This window comes from Rhinopithecus roxellana, chromosome 2 (genome assembly GCF_007565055.1).
Source record: "Rhinopithecus roxellana isolate Shanxi Qingling chromosome 2, ASM756505v1, whole genome shotgun sequence".
Classification (NCBI taxonomy): domain Eukaryota; kingdom Metazoa; phylum Chordata; class Mammalia; order Primates; family Cercopithecidae; genus Rhinopithecus; species Rhinopithecus roxellana.
This window is the reverse complement of record NC_044550.1, coordinates 25,287,720-25,304,629: the sequence shown is the minus strand read 5'-3', so window position 1 is coordinate 25,304,629 and position 16,910 is coordinate 25,287,720. Positions and strand designations below refer to the sequence as shown.

The window sequence follows — 16,910 nt, the reverse complement described above, 5'->3', positions numbered from 1 at the left end:
CTGGGCCTGTTTAACACTTTCAGTCTAACTCTACTGTCCAAAGAATGCGTAGCAGAGCAGAAAGAATGTGCCTACCTAAGGACACCTGGGTAAGGACAGCAGCCTCTCTTCAGTCATGGCAAAAAGGACATATATTTTGGAGTGCTAAAGTAATCCTTTCTTCAAGGTCAAAAAGTTTTGTTTGTTTTTTTTTTTTGAGACGGAGTCGTGCTCTGTTGCCCAGGCTGGAGTGCAGTGGCCGGATCTAGGCTCACTGCAAGCGCCGCCTCCTGGGTTTACGCCATTCTCCTGCCTCAGCCTCCCGAGTAGCTGGGACTACAGGCACCCGCCACCTCGCCCGGCTAGTGTTTTTGTATTTTTTGGTAGAGACGAGATTTCACCGTGTTAGCCGGGATGGTCTCGATCTCCTGACCCTGTGATCCGCCCGTCTTGGCCTCCCAAAGTGCTGGGATTACAGGCTTGAGCCACCGCGCCCAGCCAAGTTTTTTTTTTTTAATACTTTAAGTTCTAGGGTACATGTGCACAATGTGCAGGTTTGCTAGCACATGTATACATACGTAAAAAGTGTTCTTAAATTTTGCCATGAAAATGCTGTCATTAGGACACAAACCAAAACTGAGGACCTAAGAAAAGGAGTCAAATCTTTCTTATACCTTCCCTCAAAACAGATTATCCCTGATTTCTGATTTTTAGAGAGTAATATTCATGTACTTGATACTCTTACAAATTTAAGGAGTTTGATGATACTACAAATTCCTAGTCATCAGTACTTGCCTAATCTAATATTGACCTCTCTGTCTCTCATTCTCCACAAACAATACTTCAATCCTTGCCCTTTTCCTCAAATCCTCACTAACGACTCTGGCCACATCTTCTAGACAGAGAAACTTTTTCTTGACACCCCCCTTCAATTTTCCCTACCAAATCTACAAACCTATCTGTATCTGTATGTATCCTACAGAGATTGCCTTAGCTGTGTTGATGTGCATGTTGTCCTTCCCACTGGCTATAGGTAGTTCTCCTTCCTAGACCACCTCCTCCATCACTTCCTTCCTTTTCAGAAACCCATACCTCCAATCTCTCTCTTTTTGCACTGTTCCCATTAAAATGTAAACATGTTCAAGACTCTCTTATCCCAACTTCCCTATCCAGATGCTGGATTCTCCGCACTTTTATTTCCTGACAAAATGTTCAAAAAGCTATCTTTTTTGCTAACTGCATCCCCTTATCTCTTATTTACTCCTCAAACCACTCCGGTCTGGTTTCTGCCCCTGCTTCTCTACTGAAACTTCCCTTGCCAAAATTACTCAGGACATTTATATGTAAAACTCCTGTTGGTTTGTTGATGCATTTATCTTCTTTGATCTGTCAGCAACATTTGGCACTCACTACAAATCAATATTCTTCCCTTCTTTGTCAAGAAGTGGAATTGGTTCTTTTTCATACCATAATCACAGATCTTTCCTCCGAGCTTCTAAGATTCATCTATCCAACTTCTGACTTAGCTTTTATACCTAGAAGTCTCAAATGATGCAAAATGTATTGGAATATACTCATATAATAATATTAATTATATAATAAAGCAGAGTAATATCCACCCTTCTAAAAATAGCCCAAGCTGGCCAGACACAGTGACTCATGCCTATAATCCCAGCACTGTGGGAGGCTGAGGTGGGCACATCACTTGAGCTCAAAAGCTCACAACCAGCCTGGGCAACATAGTGAGAACCCATCTCTATAAAAAAAATTAAAAATTAGTCGGGCATGGTGGTGCATGTCTGTAGTTCCAGCTACTCAGCAGGCTGAGGTGGGATTGAGCCCGGAAAGTGGAGGCTGCAGTGAGCCATAATTGTACTATTGCACTCCAGCCTGGGTGACAGAGGGAGACCCTGTCTCAAAAAACAAAACAAAAACAAAAAGAAAATAGCCCAAGCTGATTAATGTTATCTCGTTATCAACATTAATAAAATTGTCTAATTCTCCTTCAGCACTCAAAAGAATAGCCACAAAGTATAGAAAATGTATGTCAAATAATTATCATTCGAAGAGGACACATTTTTAAGTTATTCCCCCCTCTTTTTATCTTATCTTCAATAGTACATGACCTGAATTTTGTAAGGTCTTGAGGAAATTTCTAAGCAAAATGAGAAACGCGTTAAAAATTACAATTTTATTAAAAAGCTAAGTTGATTTCTCCTCTTTTGGCATTCTCGCATATCTTCTGTTCTTGGATTAAATTATTAATCTAGTACAAAGGCACCATATATGATTTATTGCACCTGAAACATCATGGATATTTGCATGATTGTCAATGTTAATGATGTCATACAACTCATCTAATAGTTCACCATGTAATTGTTTCCTCTGTAACCAAATGAGATGATTTTTGCAATATTTCATAGATTCCTTCTAGAAAAGAAACAGATTCTTCTAGATGAGATTCATGACTTAAAAATACAAGCAGATTTCCCCAAATCGTGTGTGCGATATAAATAGACTAATAATTTTTACGTTCTATCATTTAAGTCTAATATTTCTTCTTCCCTCCTTCCCCTTTATTTAAATGTAGAATCTGGAGAATTCTCCATATGGATGCAATCTATTTGCATTATTTAGAATCAATTTACTTTATTGACAACCTTATAGCAATCAATTTTATAATTATGAAGATAATGTTCTGATCACAGAAAACAAGTTCATAAGTTCTTAGAAAAAATAGATGACTTTGGTGAACAAATCCCAATGTGTTTATTATGTCTATTTATTCAAATTTCTTTCCTCCACCTCCCTTTTTCCAGCAACGAATATCTTGAGGAAGAGACAATCAATCTATTTACCTTTTAATTCCCAAATAATACCAATGATAATTGCCTAGACTATAGAAAGAAAAGTCTTATAGTATATTACATTGCTTATAATTACAAAATTGTTAATGCTATAACATCTTTAAATCTGTTTTCATAAAAATTGTTTTTACCAAAATAGTACTTAGTTACATTCTAACCTCCGTGTCTTTTTATAAGATTCCTTTAAAGTAATACTTAAAATACCAGAAGTACCTTTTGCAACATGGTGGTCATTTGAAATATCAATTCTTCATGTCTCTTTTCATTACTTACCTAAAAGGATAAAAAAGAGAAAATATTAGAAGTTTGAAACCATTTCAATTTATCATTAAGAACAGTTTCTATATTTCAAATCAAAATAAGTTTGTAGCAGGCACTGATGGAGTTCTTCATTTTAAAAAGTCACTATTATAAATGCAAAAGAGCAAAGCAAAAATATTTGAACATTTCAAGAGTTCAGTAAAGTAGCCAAAACAGAATGTGATAAAAGATGAAAAATAGCCTATTAATATGTAAGAGAAATAGATTTTTTAAAACATGAGAATGTTCATTCAATCATAAGTAGATTCATAAGAATCTTGAGTGACTATGTTTACTTTCAGAGTCTGTCTAAATGCATGAAAAAGCATTGCCTGAAACTGCTGACCAAAGAGTATTAAATTGAATAAACATTCCCTACCTAACAGTCGATGACAAAAACTAAGAAATGACAGATGCGTGTGGCCTATCCCTTCTTCTTCCTTTTATAACTGCCATTTGTTAAACATCTACAATATGTCAGCAGCTACACTAGCCATCTCATATATCGTATCTATTTATCCTTCATGACATGTCGTAAAATAAGAATTACTAAGTCTCCTTTACAGGTAAGAAAAACTAAACATCATAAAGTTTACATGACTTGACCAGCATTGTAAATGCCAGAGCCAGGATATATCCATCTCTAAAGTCTTCTTTTTTTATTATATTTTGCTGCTTCCTTTCAAAAGATTTGGTTTATTTACATGTTACATAATATCAAGAGATTGGACAAGTTTTTAATGCCAAAATCTTGTTATATTGCATCAGGTTATGCTAACTGCTTGCATTATTGTATCACAATATATCAGACTTTCATGAGATTTGATTTCACCTCTGGTATCATTAAGCCACTAACATATGGCCATGCTTCTACTTTATTTTCTCTTATTCTTCAAAGCATATTGGAACTTTAACAGCTATTCACTGACATTCAAGCCCATGAATGGTTATGAAAACATGAAAGACTCAAATACTAAGTGTTAGAAATGATCCAATGGCTTAGGATCCCTGGACCAATTATAGCAGAATCACTAAGCGTGCTTTTTCAGAAATCTCAGTGTTGAGTCCCACATCAGTATAATTTTTAAAGACTACACTTTCGGCCGGGCGCGGTGGCTCAAGCCTGTAATCCCAGCACTTTGGGAGGCCGAGACGGGCGGATCACGAGGTCAGGAGATCGAGACCCTCCTGGCTAACACAGTGAAACCCCGTCTCTACTAAAAAATACAAAAAAACTAGCCGGGCGAGGTGGCGGGCGTCTGTGGTCCCGGCTATTAGGGAGGCTGAGGCAGGAGAATGGCGTAAACCCGGGAAGCGGAGCTTGCAGTGAGCTGAGATCCGGCCACTGCACTCCAGCCTGGGCGACAGAGCGAGACTCCGTCTCAAAAAAAAAAAAAAAAAAAAAAAAGACTACACTTTCTACAAACTCTCCAAGATGATCCCTCTGCATATTAAAGCATAGGAAAATATGGCAAGAATCACTGCCTTATACCAGTGGTTCCTAGACCAGCAGAATGAGCATCACGTGGAAACTCGTTAGAGATGCAAATTCACAGGCCCCCCTCCACCTTCCAATGAGAAACTGGAAGTGGGGCCCAATACTATGTGTTTTAACAAGCTTTCCAGATAATTTTGATGCAGTTGGAAGTTTGAGGACCATAGCCCAATGTGAAACAATCCTGGATTTTCTTGGCCAGAGGGTTTTCACTATCTCACTTGTGAACTATTAATATTTAGAGCTATTATGATGGAGTCAAGGCAGTGTCATTCTTCATTTTCCAGGAGGCTCTCTGAACTCCCGGGAATAGCCCTCTGGCACATACCATGTTCAATGCCCCAGTCCTCTTTCTTCCCCTTATCTTACTTGATCTACTCTTTGTCTAGATTAAAAGATTATAGTTTCAACAGATGTGGTGTCCACATTCACATAAACCTTAATAGGAGCTATTAAAATTATAAACAAGTATTCAGACACTGAAATCACAACCACCGTTTTTAAATTTCCTTGGAATTGTGTATGTAATGACAGTTATCAAATAGGTACCATAATACTTCTTTGAAAAAAAATCTTCCCATAGTTCACTTTGTATGTGGTGAACAATCCTCTCTGTGTCTTTGTACAAATTCAGAAAGGACAACATTTAAGCATTCATAAGAACATTCTATGAAAAAGACTAATCAAACAGAAATAAGAACATAACCTCCAGGTGTCAAAAGAATAAAACAGGTTCACAAAAGCCTGGCCCAATTAAAGTCCAAGACATATAGACAGTAACATCACAGAATATTAATTGTGGACCAAGTTGCTTTCCAGCTCTTATATTAGTGAATGCGCTAACAGGAACCTGATTCAACATCTCACACAACAGTGTGGAACATAGGAAAATCAATGTTGTGCACGGCATGCTGAGCAAAGTGTTCCATCTGACATTTAGAACTGGTTGCACTCAGCTACTTTTAATTTTAGTCCCAATTTTAAGAGACTGCCAAAGACACAAAGCTACTGCTTAAAGTCCTTGCTTCCAGCTCCCATCGGGCTGATCTGTAGAGCCTTTGAATACAGTTCCACTGACAGAACACACATTATTTCCTTTTGAAACTGAAAAACCAGTTCCTGAGCTTTTGCATACATGTTTATTCTTCTCCAAGAAATTCAAGAGCGATTTAAGTGCTCTCCTCTTCACTGTGAGTCTGTAACTCTTCTCTCTTAATGATGCAGTGTCTTGTGCTTAGTTCAGTTTAAAAAGTACTTTCCTGGCTGCCTTCAGATTCACAATTCAGTTTGATTCTCCTGGCCTCTGGCTGTTGAATAACTTTCCATGGTGAAATATATTACATCTCTTTTTCTTCTTTTTTTTTTTTTTTTTTTGAGACGGAGTCTCACTCTGTCACCCAGGCTGGAGTGCAGTGGCATGATCTTGGCTCACTGCAACCTCTGCCTCCCAGGTTTAAGCGATTCTCCTACCTCAGTCTCCTTCCTGAGTAGCTGGGACTACAGGCACATGCCACCATGCCCAGCTAATTTTTGTATTTTTAGTAGAGATGGAGTTTCACCATGTTGGTCAGGCTGGTCTCAAACTCCTGACCTCATGATCCGCCTGCCTCAGCCTCCCAAAGTGCTGGGATTACAGGAATGAGCCACCGTGCCTGGCCTTTTTCTTCTTTTAAGGCAGAGATTTTGCTTTGAGGTTGCAAAGAAGCAACACTGAAAACCATTTGTAACAAAAAATTAACTAGACAGATACTTTCAGCATCAGTTTATCAGCATCTCTTTCCTCCTAAACTTTATAAAAAACTTCCTATAAAGATGAAGACTCACTAATTTTAACCTAGTATTTTTTTCTCCTAACTTTAACAAGCACTAAGATACTAAATAGGCCGGGCGCGGTGGCTCAAGCCTGTAATCCCAGCACTTTGGGAGGCCGAGACGGGCGGATCACGAGGTCAGGAGATCAAGACCATCCTGGCTAACATGGTGAAACCCCGTCTCTACTAAAAATACAAAAATCTAGCCGGGCGACCTGGCGGGCGCCTGTAGTCCCAGCTACTCAGGAGGCTGAGGCAGGAGAATGGCGTGAACCCAGGAGGCGGAGCTTGCAGTGAGCTGAGATCCGGCCACTGCACTCCAGCCTGGGCGACAGAGCGAGACTCCGTCTCAAAAAAAAAAAAAAAAAAAAAAAAAAAAGATACTAAATAATAGATAACATTGCTTTCCCTCACATTCTGGCCATTTTCTGGAAAGTATACTTCCATTTATACCTTATAGTTATCCAATTACAACTGCTAAAAACCCATATCTGAATAATTGAATGAATAGTTAGATGGCTGTTGAAATCCCAGGGGCTAACTGTGGTCACTCTAATACCCAACAAAAATGACTTCCTACAAAAAGGTATGCAGTGCTAACAGTGTATAAGGCATTATATAGGTGCCTTCCAATCTAGTTGGAGATGACATAATTAAACCAAAAGAGTTAATAATAAAAACTTATAACTTATAGTTATAAGTTCATTCATTCATTCATTCACCCTGTGGTTTTTGAGTCTACAGTGTGCAGGGGGTTGTTCAAAGGTGAATGAGACACTGTTCCTGCACTCATAGATCTTATATTCATATAGGGGATGCAGGATGGAAAACTAATGACAGCAATCCAGAGTCATCATGGTGAGCAGATATGGACAAAGGACATGATTAAGTTTAATATTAACTTATAGTGCATTCCCAAGTACCAAAAATTATATTGACTACATACATTATCTCAACTGGTATTCAGAACAACTTCATGAAAACCCTCCTATTATCTACATTCTGTGGACAAGGAAAGTGAGGCTCTTGCCCAACACCATATTGCTAATCAATGGCAGGAATGAAAACCAAATCTAGATTTTCCTGCTTCAAGAAGCCTTGGTCTTATCTGTAGTTGGTTTTATAAATCAAGCAATGTAAATTAGAAAGCATATTGGTGGGTCAGGCATTAAAGGGCTTGCTGGAGGGTAGTCTTCACAGAAGTGATGAAACTTAAGCTGAGTTTTGACATAATTAAGAGGACAGAATAGAAATAGAAATTGGGGGAAGGAGAAAGATGGAAAGAGGGAGACTTGAAAGAAAGTGTTAAGTTGGGTTAATATTGGCTTAAGCAAATGTACAAAGCAGGATTTCTCAAGGTAAGTTCAAATAGTGAACATTGTACCCAATAGATAAATTTTAACCCCCTCCCCCTTGTTCCCCTTCCCCTGCTATTGAAGTCCCCAGTGTCTGTCAGGAAATACATTATTTATGCAGATCATCACTTACCATCTTTGACATAAATCACACTCCCCTATATGTGAACATTAAATAATGCTTCATCATAACCAAAAGCAATGTACAGACCATGTTTGGATCCTAATCTGAACAAACCAAGGCAGGTTTGAGATAAGAGATAATCAGGGAGATATGGGTATTAGATATTTGATACTAAACTATCTTAAAGAGGTGTAATAATGGAATGGTGGATATGGTTTTTTTAAATGTCTTGCTAGTTAGAGGCATAATAAAATATTTACAGGTGAAATGACATAATGTCTGGTGTTCACTTTAAAATGCTCCAGAAAAATGAAACCAAAAAAATGTGGGGTGGAAAATAGATGGAACAAAATCAGTAAAATGATGATGATTTTTGAAGCTAAGTAGATACATGAGATTCCTTATATTATTCTCCTTACTTTGGTCCAAATTTGAAAATTTCCACAAAAGACTTTTTTAAGAGCCTCATGAAATGTGGCCAGTAAGACAAAAACACCACCAAAATTTTGGTCTATATTGAGAGATGACCCCTCAAAATAGCTATATCATGCATTCATTCATTCATTCACCCTGTGGTTTTTGAGTCTACAGTGTGCAGGGGGTTGTTCAAAGGTGAATGAGACACTGTTCCTGCACTCACAAATCTTATAATCATATAGGGGATGCAGGATGGAAAATTAATGACAGCAATCCAGAGTCATCATGGTGAGCAGATACGGACAAAGGACGTGATTAAGTTTAATATTTAGAAAACTTGCTCTGGCTACAGGGATGGATTGATGAAAAGCAGAGAAAATGAAGATGGGAAACTAAGACACTACCACTGAAACTGAAGATGTGATGGATATTAGAAATGCAGAAGAAGTAATTTAATTCTCACACTACTTATAATTTATTTCTAGTATTCATAAAATAGTTCAGGCTATTAGGTGCCTACATTGTACCCAATCCTACAGAGAAAACCTTGTTTAGAATCCTCTCATCTATGCTAATGGCTAAGAAAATGGTGTTTTTATGGGGCCAGAGAGAGAAAAAAGAAGAAATTGTATATGCACGTTCATCTTAGTAATAATGTAAATAGCAACTAACAAAACGAGAAAATTATAAATACTTTAAAATTATTTTGGATGTTACTAAGAAAATACGTAAATACACAAATTTAAGCAACCAGTTTAATTGAAAGGGAACTCCTTTTTTCTGAGTTCCAACATGTGGTATTTGGAATCCTAATTACTAAGGTCACCTCCGTATTCTGTTAAAGAAGTTACTTTCCTAACTTTCACTACAATTAAAATATGCATAAAGATATTCAAGTCTTTGTACTATTGCTTTCACTCATTTTAAATAAAAACAATGAGATTACACCCACAGGAAAGTCTTCACAACCCCCATCAACCTGGATAGAGTTGAGCTAGGAAGCAGCACACAAGGGTTAGGAAATGCCTTTCCCTTCCCTAAGTGAGGTATTAGAAATGCTGAAAATACCCTCCATGGTGGTCATTTCTTTCAGTGTCTCTGTCAGAATGAAATATCTGAACTGACAGTTGTGGATCAGTGTCTGTAGGGCAACAATTTCTTCATGAAGCTGACACATCTCAGAGAAAAACACCATCCTCTGCTTCCTCCTCTTTTATCTCCTAGTGTGTCAACTACAAAAAAAAAATTCTTTCCCTGGAAAAAGGTCTCAGTAAGTCATGAGCTTAGTTATTTAGGTCTATGTTCATTAGACAGGAGAAAGAAGAAAATGAACTGTTTCATTTGTTTTTGTTATTTTCAAGGTCTTTTTTTTTTGAGTTAGTTTTAAATTAATTTCCAAATATGGAATCTAGAATTTTTATTTGAAATAATAGTCAACACTGGTTTAAAAATGGTTGGCTTCAGTGGAGAAACCTTATAAACACTATGTCAGTCAAGTGACCAGGGTTCACATCAACAGCACTGTCATGTTCACAGTGCTACACTTGATATAATGTGATGAAAATGGCACTTTATTCTGTGATCAAAACATGTAATCTATGAGAAAATCATAGACAAATTTCAGTAAAGGGATATCCCACAATGTACTTAACCAGTACTCCTCAAAACTGTCAAGAGCATAAAAAGCAAAGAAAGCCTATGAAGCTGTTATAGACAAGAGGAGACTAACAAGACACAACTATATAAATGTGGTATCCTAGAAGAGAAAAGGGGCATTTGTTTAAAAACTTTAAAAATCTCAATAAACTACGGACTTTAGTTAATAATAACACAATAACTTTATTTAATAATAATTTGTTATTAATTACAATAAATATACCATGCTAATATAAAATGTTAACAAAGAAGAAACTAAGGGGAGAGGATAATCCCAGAACTCTTTACTATTCACTCAATTTTTCTATAAATGTACAAATGTTCTAAAAAGCAGTCTATTAATAAAATAAAGATGGTTGGCTTCTCCTTTGATAAAATGTCAAAATATTTTCTCATCTTTTTGATCTATAGTTTATGTCCTATAAATTAATATTGATTTGATAGTAAATCTGTTTTTTTGAGATATTTGAGAAGAATATGCATAATTTCTTCACTACCACAAAATAGATCTTCCAGCCTCAAAAAGGAGGCTAGTTCTTATTATTCTTGGAAATAATGGGAATAAAAAGCTCTTCCAGAGACAAGAGTGCTGACACCTTCTGGAGAGGCATTCTGCCGCTGCTAGCTGAAACGGTGAGCAAGGGAAATTGCAATGCCTTGGTATCTCAGGTCCTAAACAGATGTTCAAGCCACTGACCAAGCAGATGCCCAGCATGGAGAGCTGAGCATCCATCTGGCCTCCCCCATAAAAAGACTGAACATCATCAGTGCATGCATATTTTTAGGGCTAGAAAGATCCTTAAGAGATTATCTGTTTTAATCCCTTCATTTTCACAGATGAGGAAATTTTAATGGCCAACTAATTTCTCACTGGCAATCCTCTTACTACTCTTAAGAAATGTGAAAAATAAAGAGGCTGATCCTAAGAGGTTAAAGAAAATCAGTTGCTTTTCTTCATAACGATGTATGCAAATAACTTTTGCTTGAGACAGATGATGTTTTCCATTTGAACTCCTATTGTGGAGAAGGGGAAAATGAAAAAAGTAACAAGGATGAAGACATGAACAAGAGGCATTGAACAAAGAAACGGAATATTGGCAGACTGGGTCAAAGAACCCCAGGCTCCCGGGAAAACCCAGGAGAGAGAAACTACTCCTGTCATGGGGGACCAGAAGCTATAGCTATGCAAGGTGTTTGAAGAGAGGCATGGTTTTAGTTTTGCCCGAATGAAAATTTAAAGAATTGGCCACTTCCTCAGTGACCAGTTATCAGAGAAAGTCAGAGAGAGAGCTTCTCTAACCTTGGCTGTAAGAGAAATATGACTTGTCAGATCACCAGCTGTAAAAGTAGCAGAGGGGAGAGTGTGCCAGGCAAGGAAAATGCAAAAATCAAATTCATGATTGAGGAGTTATCGTCCCCTTTCATACAGAAGCTTCACTTTAATTGGTGTATCTGTATGTAGTTTATATGTTAAGCATCCTCACACTGGAGCTAAGTGGTTTGGTCTTTAAATAACAACTTCACTATATGGGTGGCGCCTCATTGGAAGGAGCAGGTAAGTGAGTGGCTGTGGCCGTGGTTCCAAGGCTGAATAAAGGGAGAAGCCCTGAAGGTCTCAGGTTGGTGACAGCAGAAATGACAGCTAAAAAAACAGGCAGTTTGAGCCTGGCATTTACAGTGTTTATCCAAACCAGCCACGTATCAGCAGTAAAAACTTGACCAAGGCCAGGAGAGGTGACTCATGCCTGTTTTTTTTTTTCTTTTTTTTTTTTTGGGAGGCTGAGACGGGCGGACCACGAGGTCAGGAGATCGAGACCATCCTGGCTAACATGGTGAAACCCCACCTCTACTAAAAATACAAAAAATGAGCCGGGCGTGGTGGCGGGCGCCTGTAGTCCCAGCTACTCCGGAGGCTGAAGCAGGAGAATCCGTTGAATCAGGAGGCGGAGCTTGCAGTGAGCTGAGATCGCACCACTGCACTCCAGCCTGGAAGACAGAGTGAGGCCCCATCTCAAAAAAAAAAAAAAAAAAAACTTGACCAAAAGCTCTTTAACCTCGTTCCTTAGCATCTGAGGTCACGAATGGAATGAGACCTCAAAGGTGTCTTTCTCTACTTCAGAAAAGCATTATCAGCACTCACATTTATCTGTCCTTTCTACAAGGAAAAGGAAATCTCAATAAGCTGGAAGTTTTATGCTACATTTCTCAATCCTTTTTTTCTCCCTTCGCTTTTTGTTCTGGTAAAAATGGTTTCTATTCTGTTTCCAGTGCACAGATTTTACCTCTCAGAATTGTTACTTGCTTAAATAAAGCAAAGGGCTTAACAACAGACTGAAGGTAGGAGTAATTAATGTTTACACTTGAGAATTTGCCCCTGATGAATAAACGACTATGCTCTAAACAGAACCTACAGCCCATAGTCTATATCGCACATGGCAAAAGAAACAGCTTTTGAAGACATATACTGTAGCTCCTTCCTCCTGTGGCTGGAAAACAAAGTACAAACAGCTAAGCTCTCTCTAAATAACCAATGGACATAAATTAAGTCAGAGCTTTGCTCCAAGTCCAGCAATCCTGCTGACCCTTCCAAGTCTTCTAAAGTGAGCTCCTTTTTCTCTGTCAGAGACTTTGGGTGTAATGGCCTGGAACTGAAGCAGTAGGGTGGCGAGTGGTGAGAGAATGAGAACAAATGCTTTCATTATGCAGCTTGCTGTGGCAAAATGAGTTTGACTCACAAACGCAACACAATTGGGGCAATGTAGAGGCCACAATGCAGCAACGCTGAATCACAGACAGTTTGAATGCTCTCGCTTTGACACATACTCTCAGAGTTGACCAGTTTTCTGACATTACTGTCAACCAAGAAAACTATTTTTGAGTTGCTTTTGTTCTTATTTTGATTTTGGAATTTATAAATACTCAGGAAAATAAACTCTCTAGTTTGGGGACAGATTTTGTGGGATGTTAGCAGACTTTCAATGTAACCAAACTATGTAATGAAGTTGCTTATGAATTAAAAGTGTTCCTTTGGGTTCTTGGCATGTTTGTGTCACTCATCTGAAAAAAAGACAGAAGTGCCAGCAACTGCAAGCTCTGGGGCTATCTGAGCATAATAGCAAAATTGTGGCCCCAGTGGAGCATTAAAAAAAAAATCTATTTAATTCCCCAGAGAACAGATAATGATAAATTTCTGCCACTCTGAGGAGAAATCCATGGCGTTCAGCACCTAAAAGATTGTAAAATTGGTGGGGAAAATAATCCTGATGGTCACTAATGAATGAAAATTCCTTTTGCAAATCCTGCTCTGAATGATTATTTTTTCTTTTAAATTGAAAATAGGCTTGCCTACCCAAGTCTATGAAAGGCACGATTAAAAGGCTTTATGGTGAGTGTATCAAGTTCTCCCTAAGTACTATATTGATGTCATCCACTGTGGTATTAGGCTAATATGTCTGGTTTTTTGGTGCCATCTGTATTTTTCAGACAAGTGGAATATGAGAGCAACAATTCTAAGTGGTTCAATGCTTATCACAACAAAAATTTCCATTAAGAATTTTCCATTAGGAAAATATGTTTAAGACTATTTAGGATAACGAAATTACCCTTAGGCCACTTACAAGCACATTGATGCTTCATCTCTAAGCATCTCCATTGGGAGAGGCTTTACAAAACTTCTGCACAAAATGTGTCTAATGCACCAGCATCCTGATGTCACCAGTTCATTAACCCTGTCAGACATTTGGCAAATTACTGGGAATTGTACCACTTATTAGTTATAGTCAAAGACTGGGGGGGCGGAGGAGGAAATACTGTACATCAAATCTGGCTTTCAGATCTTGCAACCCTATCATATCTATGAGCTCTGCTATTCTAAAGCATGTTTCATTGATGTGACTCAAAGAAATCATAACTAAAATATAACAAACTTCTGTCTTGTTTCTGCTCCTATAAAATCAAGCTGAAATAGCCAAGAGATGGCGGAAAAAGTGGAGCAGTAAGTTCTAGGGGTGACAATACAAAAGAACATCATGCTCCCAATAAAAAATGACATGGATTCATGGATCTTCAAGTATTTGCATTTTACCATGTTTTCTAGGCCCAGCTTTTAGGAAATTGTGGAACATTCTACAGCACGCCCAGATAAATGTTTAGTTCCTCATAACAATATGTTACTAAATCTACAGCTTTCCATTATCGTCAACTCTTACATAGAACAGCAACATAATCAGCATTCATTTGTAAAGTACTTTCATAACTTAAAGTTTGAAAGTTTTCAAATTATAAAAATAATATATATGTATATATACCACATATGTACATGTAACACCAAATACAAAAATTTTATGTCAATCAATAATTTTAATCTCCTTAAAAAGAAAAGACTAGAGATTCCTTCTATTCATATAAATGAATGGAGCTCTCCTCCACTACACTGAATTTCTCAAGGACAGGAAGCCAGGCTTGTATTCACTTCCACATCACAGGGCCTACTACATGCCTAGCTCATAGTAAGTGCTCAAGAAATGAAAGAATTTGATGTTTTTTTTAAAAAAAAGAAGAAGCCAACTAGGGCATTTTGAAATGGGACATCACAGAGTTTAGAGATGAAGAGTCGATGTGGTGCTGTGGAAATTGCACAAGAGCAAGGGTCAGCAAGCTTGTGTTTGCATCTTAATTTTCCCATTTCCTGTCTGTATGATCTTTTGTTTTGTTTTGTTTTTTGAAACCGAGTGTTGCTCTGTTGCCTAGGCTAGAGTGCAGCGGCACCATCTCTGCTCACTGTATCCTCCGCCTCCTGGGTTCAAGCAATTCTTGTGCCTCACCCTCCCCAGTAGCTGGGACTACAGGTGCATGCTGCCACGCTGGGCTAATTTTTTTGTATTTTTAGTAGATACAGGGTTTTGCCTTGTTGGCCAGGTTGGTCTCAAACTCCTGACCTCAAGTGATCGCCCACCTCAGCTCCCAAAGTGCTGGGATTACAGGTGTGAGCCATCGTGCCTGGCCTGCATGACTTTGAATAAGTAACTATATCTCTGTGGAGGTTTCCTCCATCTCTAAAAAGGGGAGAAGAATCTTGCAAGACCATTATGGAATAGAGAATGTATACAACATGCAGAGGTTGATAAATGGTCATTATTATGACAGTGTTTCCCGAAGTTGTTTATATTAGGCTGGTACAAAAGTAATCGCAGTTTTGCCATTAAAAGTAATGTCGGGCCGGGCGCGGTGGCTCAAACCTGTAATCCCAGCACTTTGGGAGGCCGAGATGGGCGGATCACGAGGTCAGGAGATCAAGACCATCCTGGCTAACACGGTGAAACCCCATCTCTACTAAAAAAAACACAAAAAACTAGCCGGGTGTGGTGGCGGGCACCTGTAGTCCCAGCTACTCGGGAGGCTGAGGCAGGAGAATGGCGTGAACCCGGGAGGTGGAGCTTGCAGTGAGCAGAGATCCGGCCACTGCACTCCAGCCTGGGTGACAGAGCGAGACTCCGTCTCCAAAAAAAAAAAAAAAAAAAAAAAAGTAATGTCAAAAACAACAATTACATTAGCAAATTAAGATTTAAGGTGCTAGGTGGGTGTGGTGGCTCACACCTGTAATTCCAGCACTTTGAGAGGCTGAGGCAGGAGGACTGCTTGAGCTCAGGAGATTGAGACCAGTCTAGGCAACATAGAGAAACCTCATCTTTACAAAAAAATATTTTTTTAAAAATTAAATAGGTGTGGTGGCATGCACCTGGGGTCCCAGGCTACTTGGGATGCTGAGGTGGGAGGATCTCTTGGGCTTGGGAAGTTGAGGCATCAGTGGGCCTAGGCAACAGAGTGAGCGACCCTGTCTAAAAAAAAAAAAGATTTAAAGTACATTATTATTATAATTTACAATAATAACAATATTCACACTTGTAGGTATAATGCACTTTCCCAAATACCTTATATGCTTTATTATATTAATCTAGTCAATAACCATATAAAGTAGTATTATCTTCATTTTACATATGAGAAAATTGAAATTAACATTCCCAGGATTGTTTATAAGATTGGAGCTAGAATATCAGAATGAGTTCTTAAGAAAACAAAAACAACTTTAAAAAAACTATTTATCTGAAACATAGTTGAAATAACCATTTGGGGGATATATTATCTGCTATAAAGGACTTGTAAAAAAATATTTTTAGAATGTGCAAATGCATGAAGATTTACCCACTCTGCATCCTAAAGTCCATCCTAAAATCAACAGCTTAAGAAGCAAAATATGTGGAGTTCTATTGGTTTTGCAGACATCATACTAATATCCCATATCCTATGACCTCAGGATTCAAAAAGGATAAACTAATAACGAGAACAAAAAGAACAATTATGTCTTAAAGTTTCACTTCAATATCCTTAGCATGGATATCAGTCTCATTGATTCTGAATCTTTACAGCTCTGACCATGTGAATATGAAACACTGCTATTTTCTAACAGCAGTACATCCAAGGTCTAGGGCTGGTAAACAGGACAATGTCAGCATTCATAACAAGTCCATATCTTTGTAAAGTACTTTATATTCGTAAAGAGCTTTCAAACACTTTACTTCAAAATTCTTCAAAATTCTGAGTCGGGTAATTGTTATGATCCTTAATAATTATAGAAGCTATCATTTGTTGAATTTCTATAATAAGCAGGACATTATATACATGCATACACACACATGCAGACACTTACTTCATTCTAATCCTCACAACAGCCCCATAAACTAGATATATTTATAGTTTACCAATGAAACAGCTGGGGCTGCTTGCCCAAGGGACTTACCCAAGATTAATAAAGGCAGTCTAATTCCAAGGGCAAATGTTCCTGCCATGCCAGGGCTATTTCCCCTTTTCTAGCACATAATGCCAATCAAATTTTTGTGTACATAGCAT

The 16,910-nt window shown here is 38.1% G+C and overlaps 1 protein-coding gene across 2 annotated transcripts in view; it reads right to left on the bottom strand.

Moving 5' to 3' along the window:
- Positions 1 to 3,113, bottom strand: part of ANK2 (ankyrin 2) — a 501,960-nt gene extending 498,847 nt beyond the window's left edge. For both annotated transcript variants that reach the window (XM_030916064.1, XM_030916069.1), the window contains exon 1: positions 3,060 to 3,113. In XM_030916064.1, the coding sequence (XP_030771924.1) occupies positions 3,060 to 3,080 (21 nt within the window). In that variant the 5' untranslated portion in view covers positions 3,081 to 3,113. The remainder of the gene's footprint in view (positions 1 to 3,059) is intronic.
- Positions 3,114 to 16,910: the final 13,797 nt, after the last annotated feature.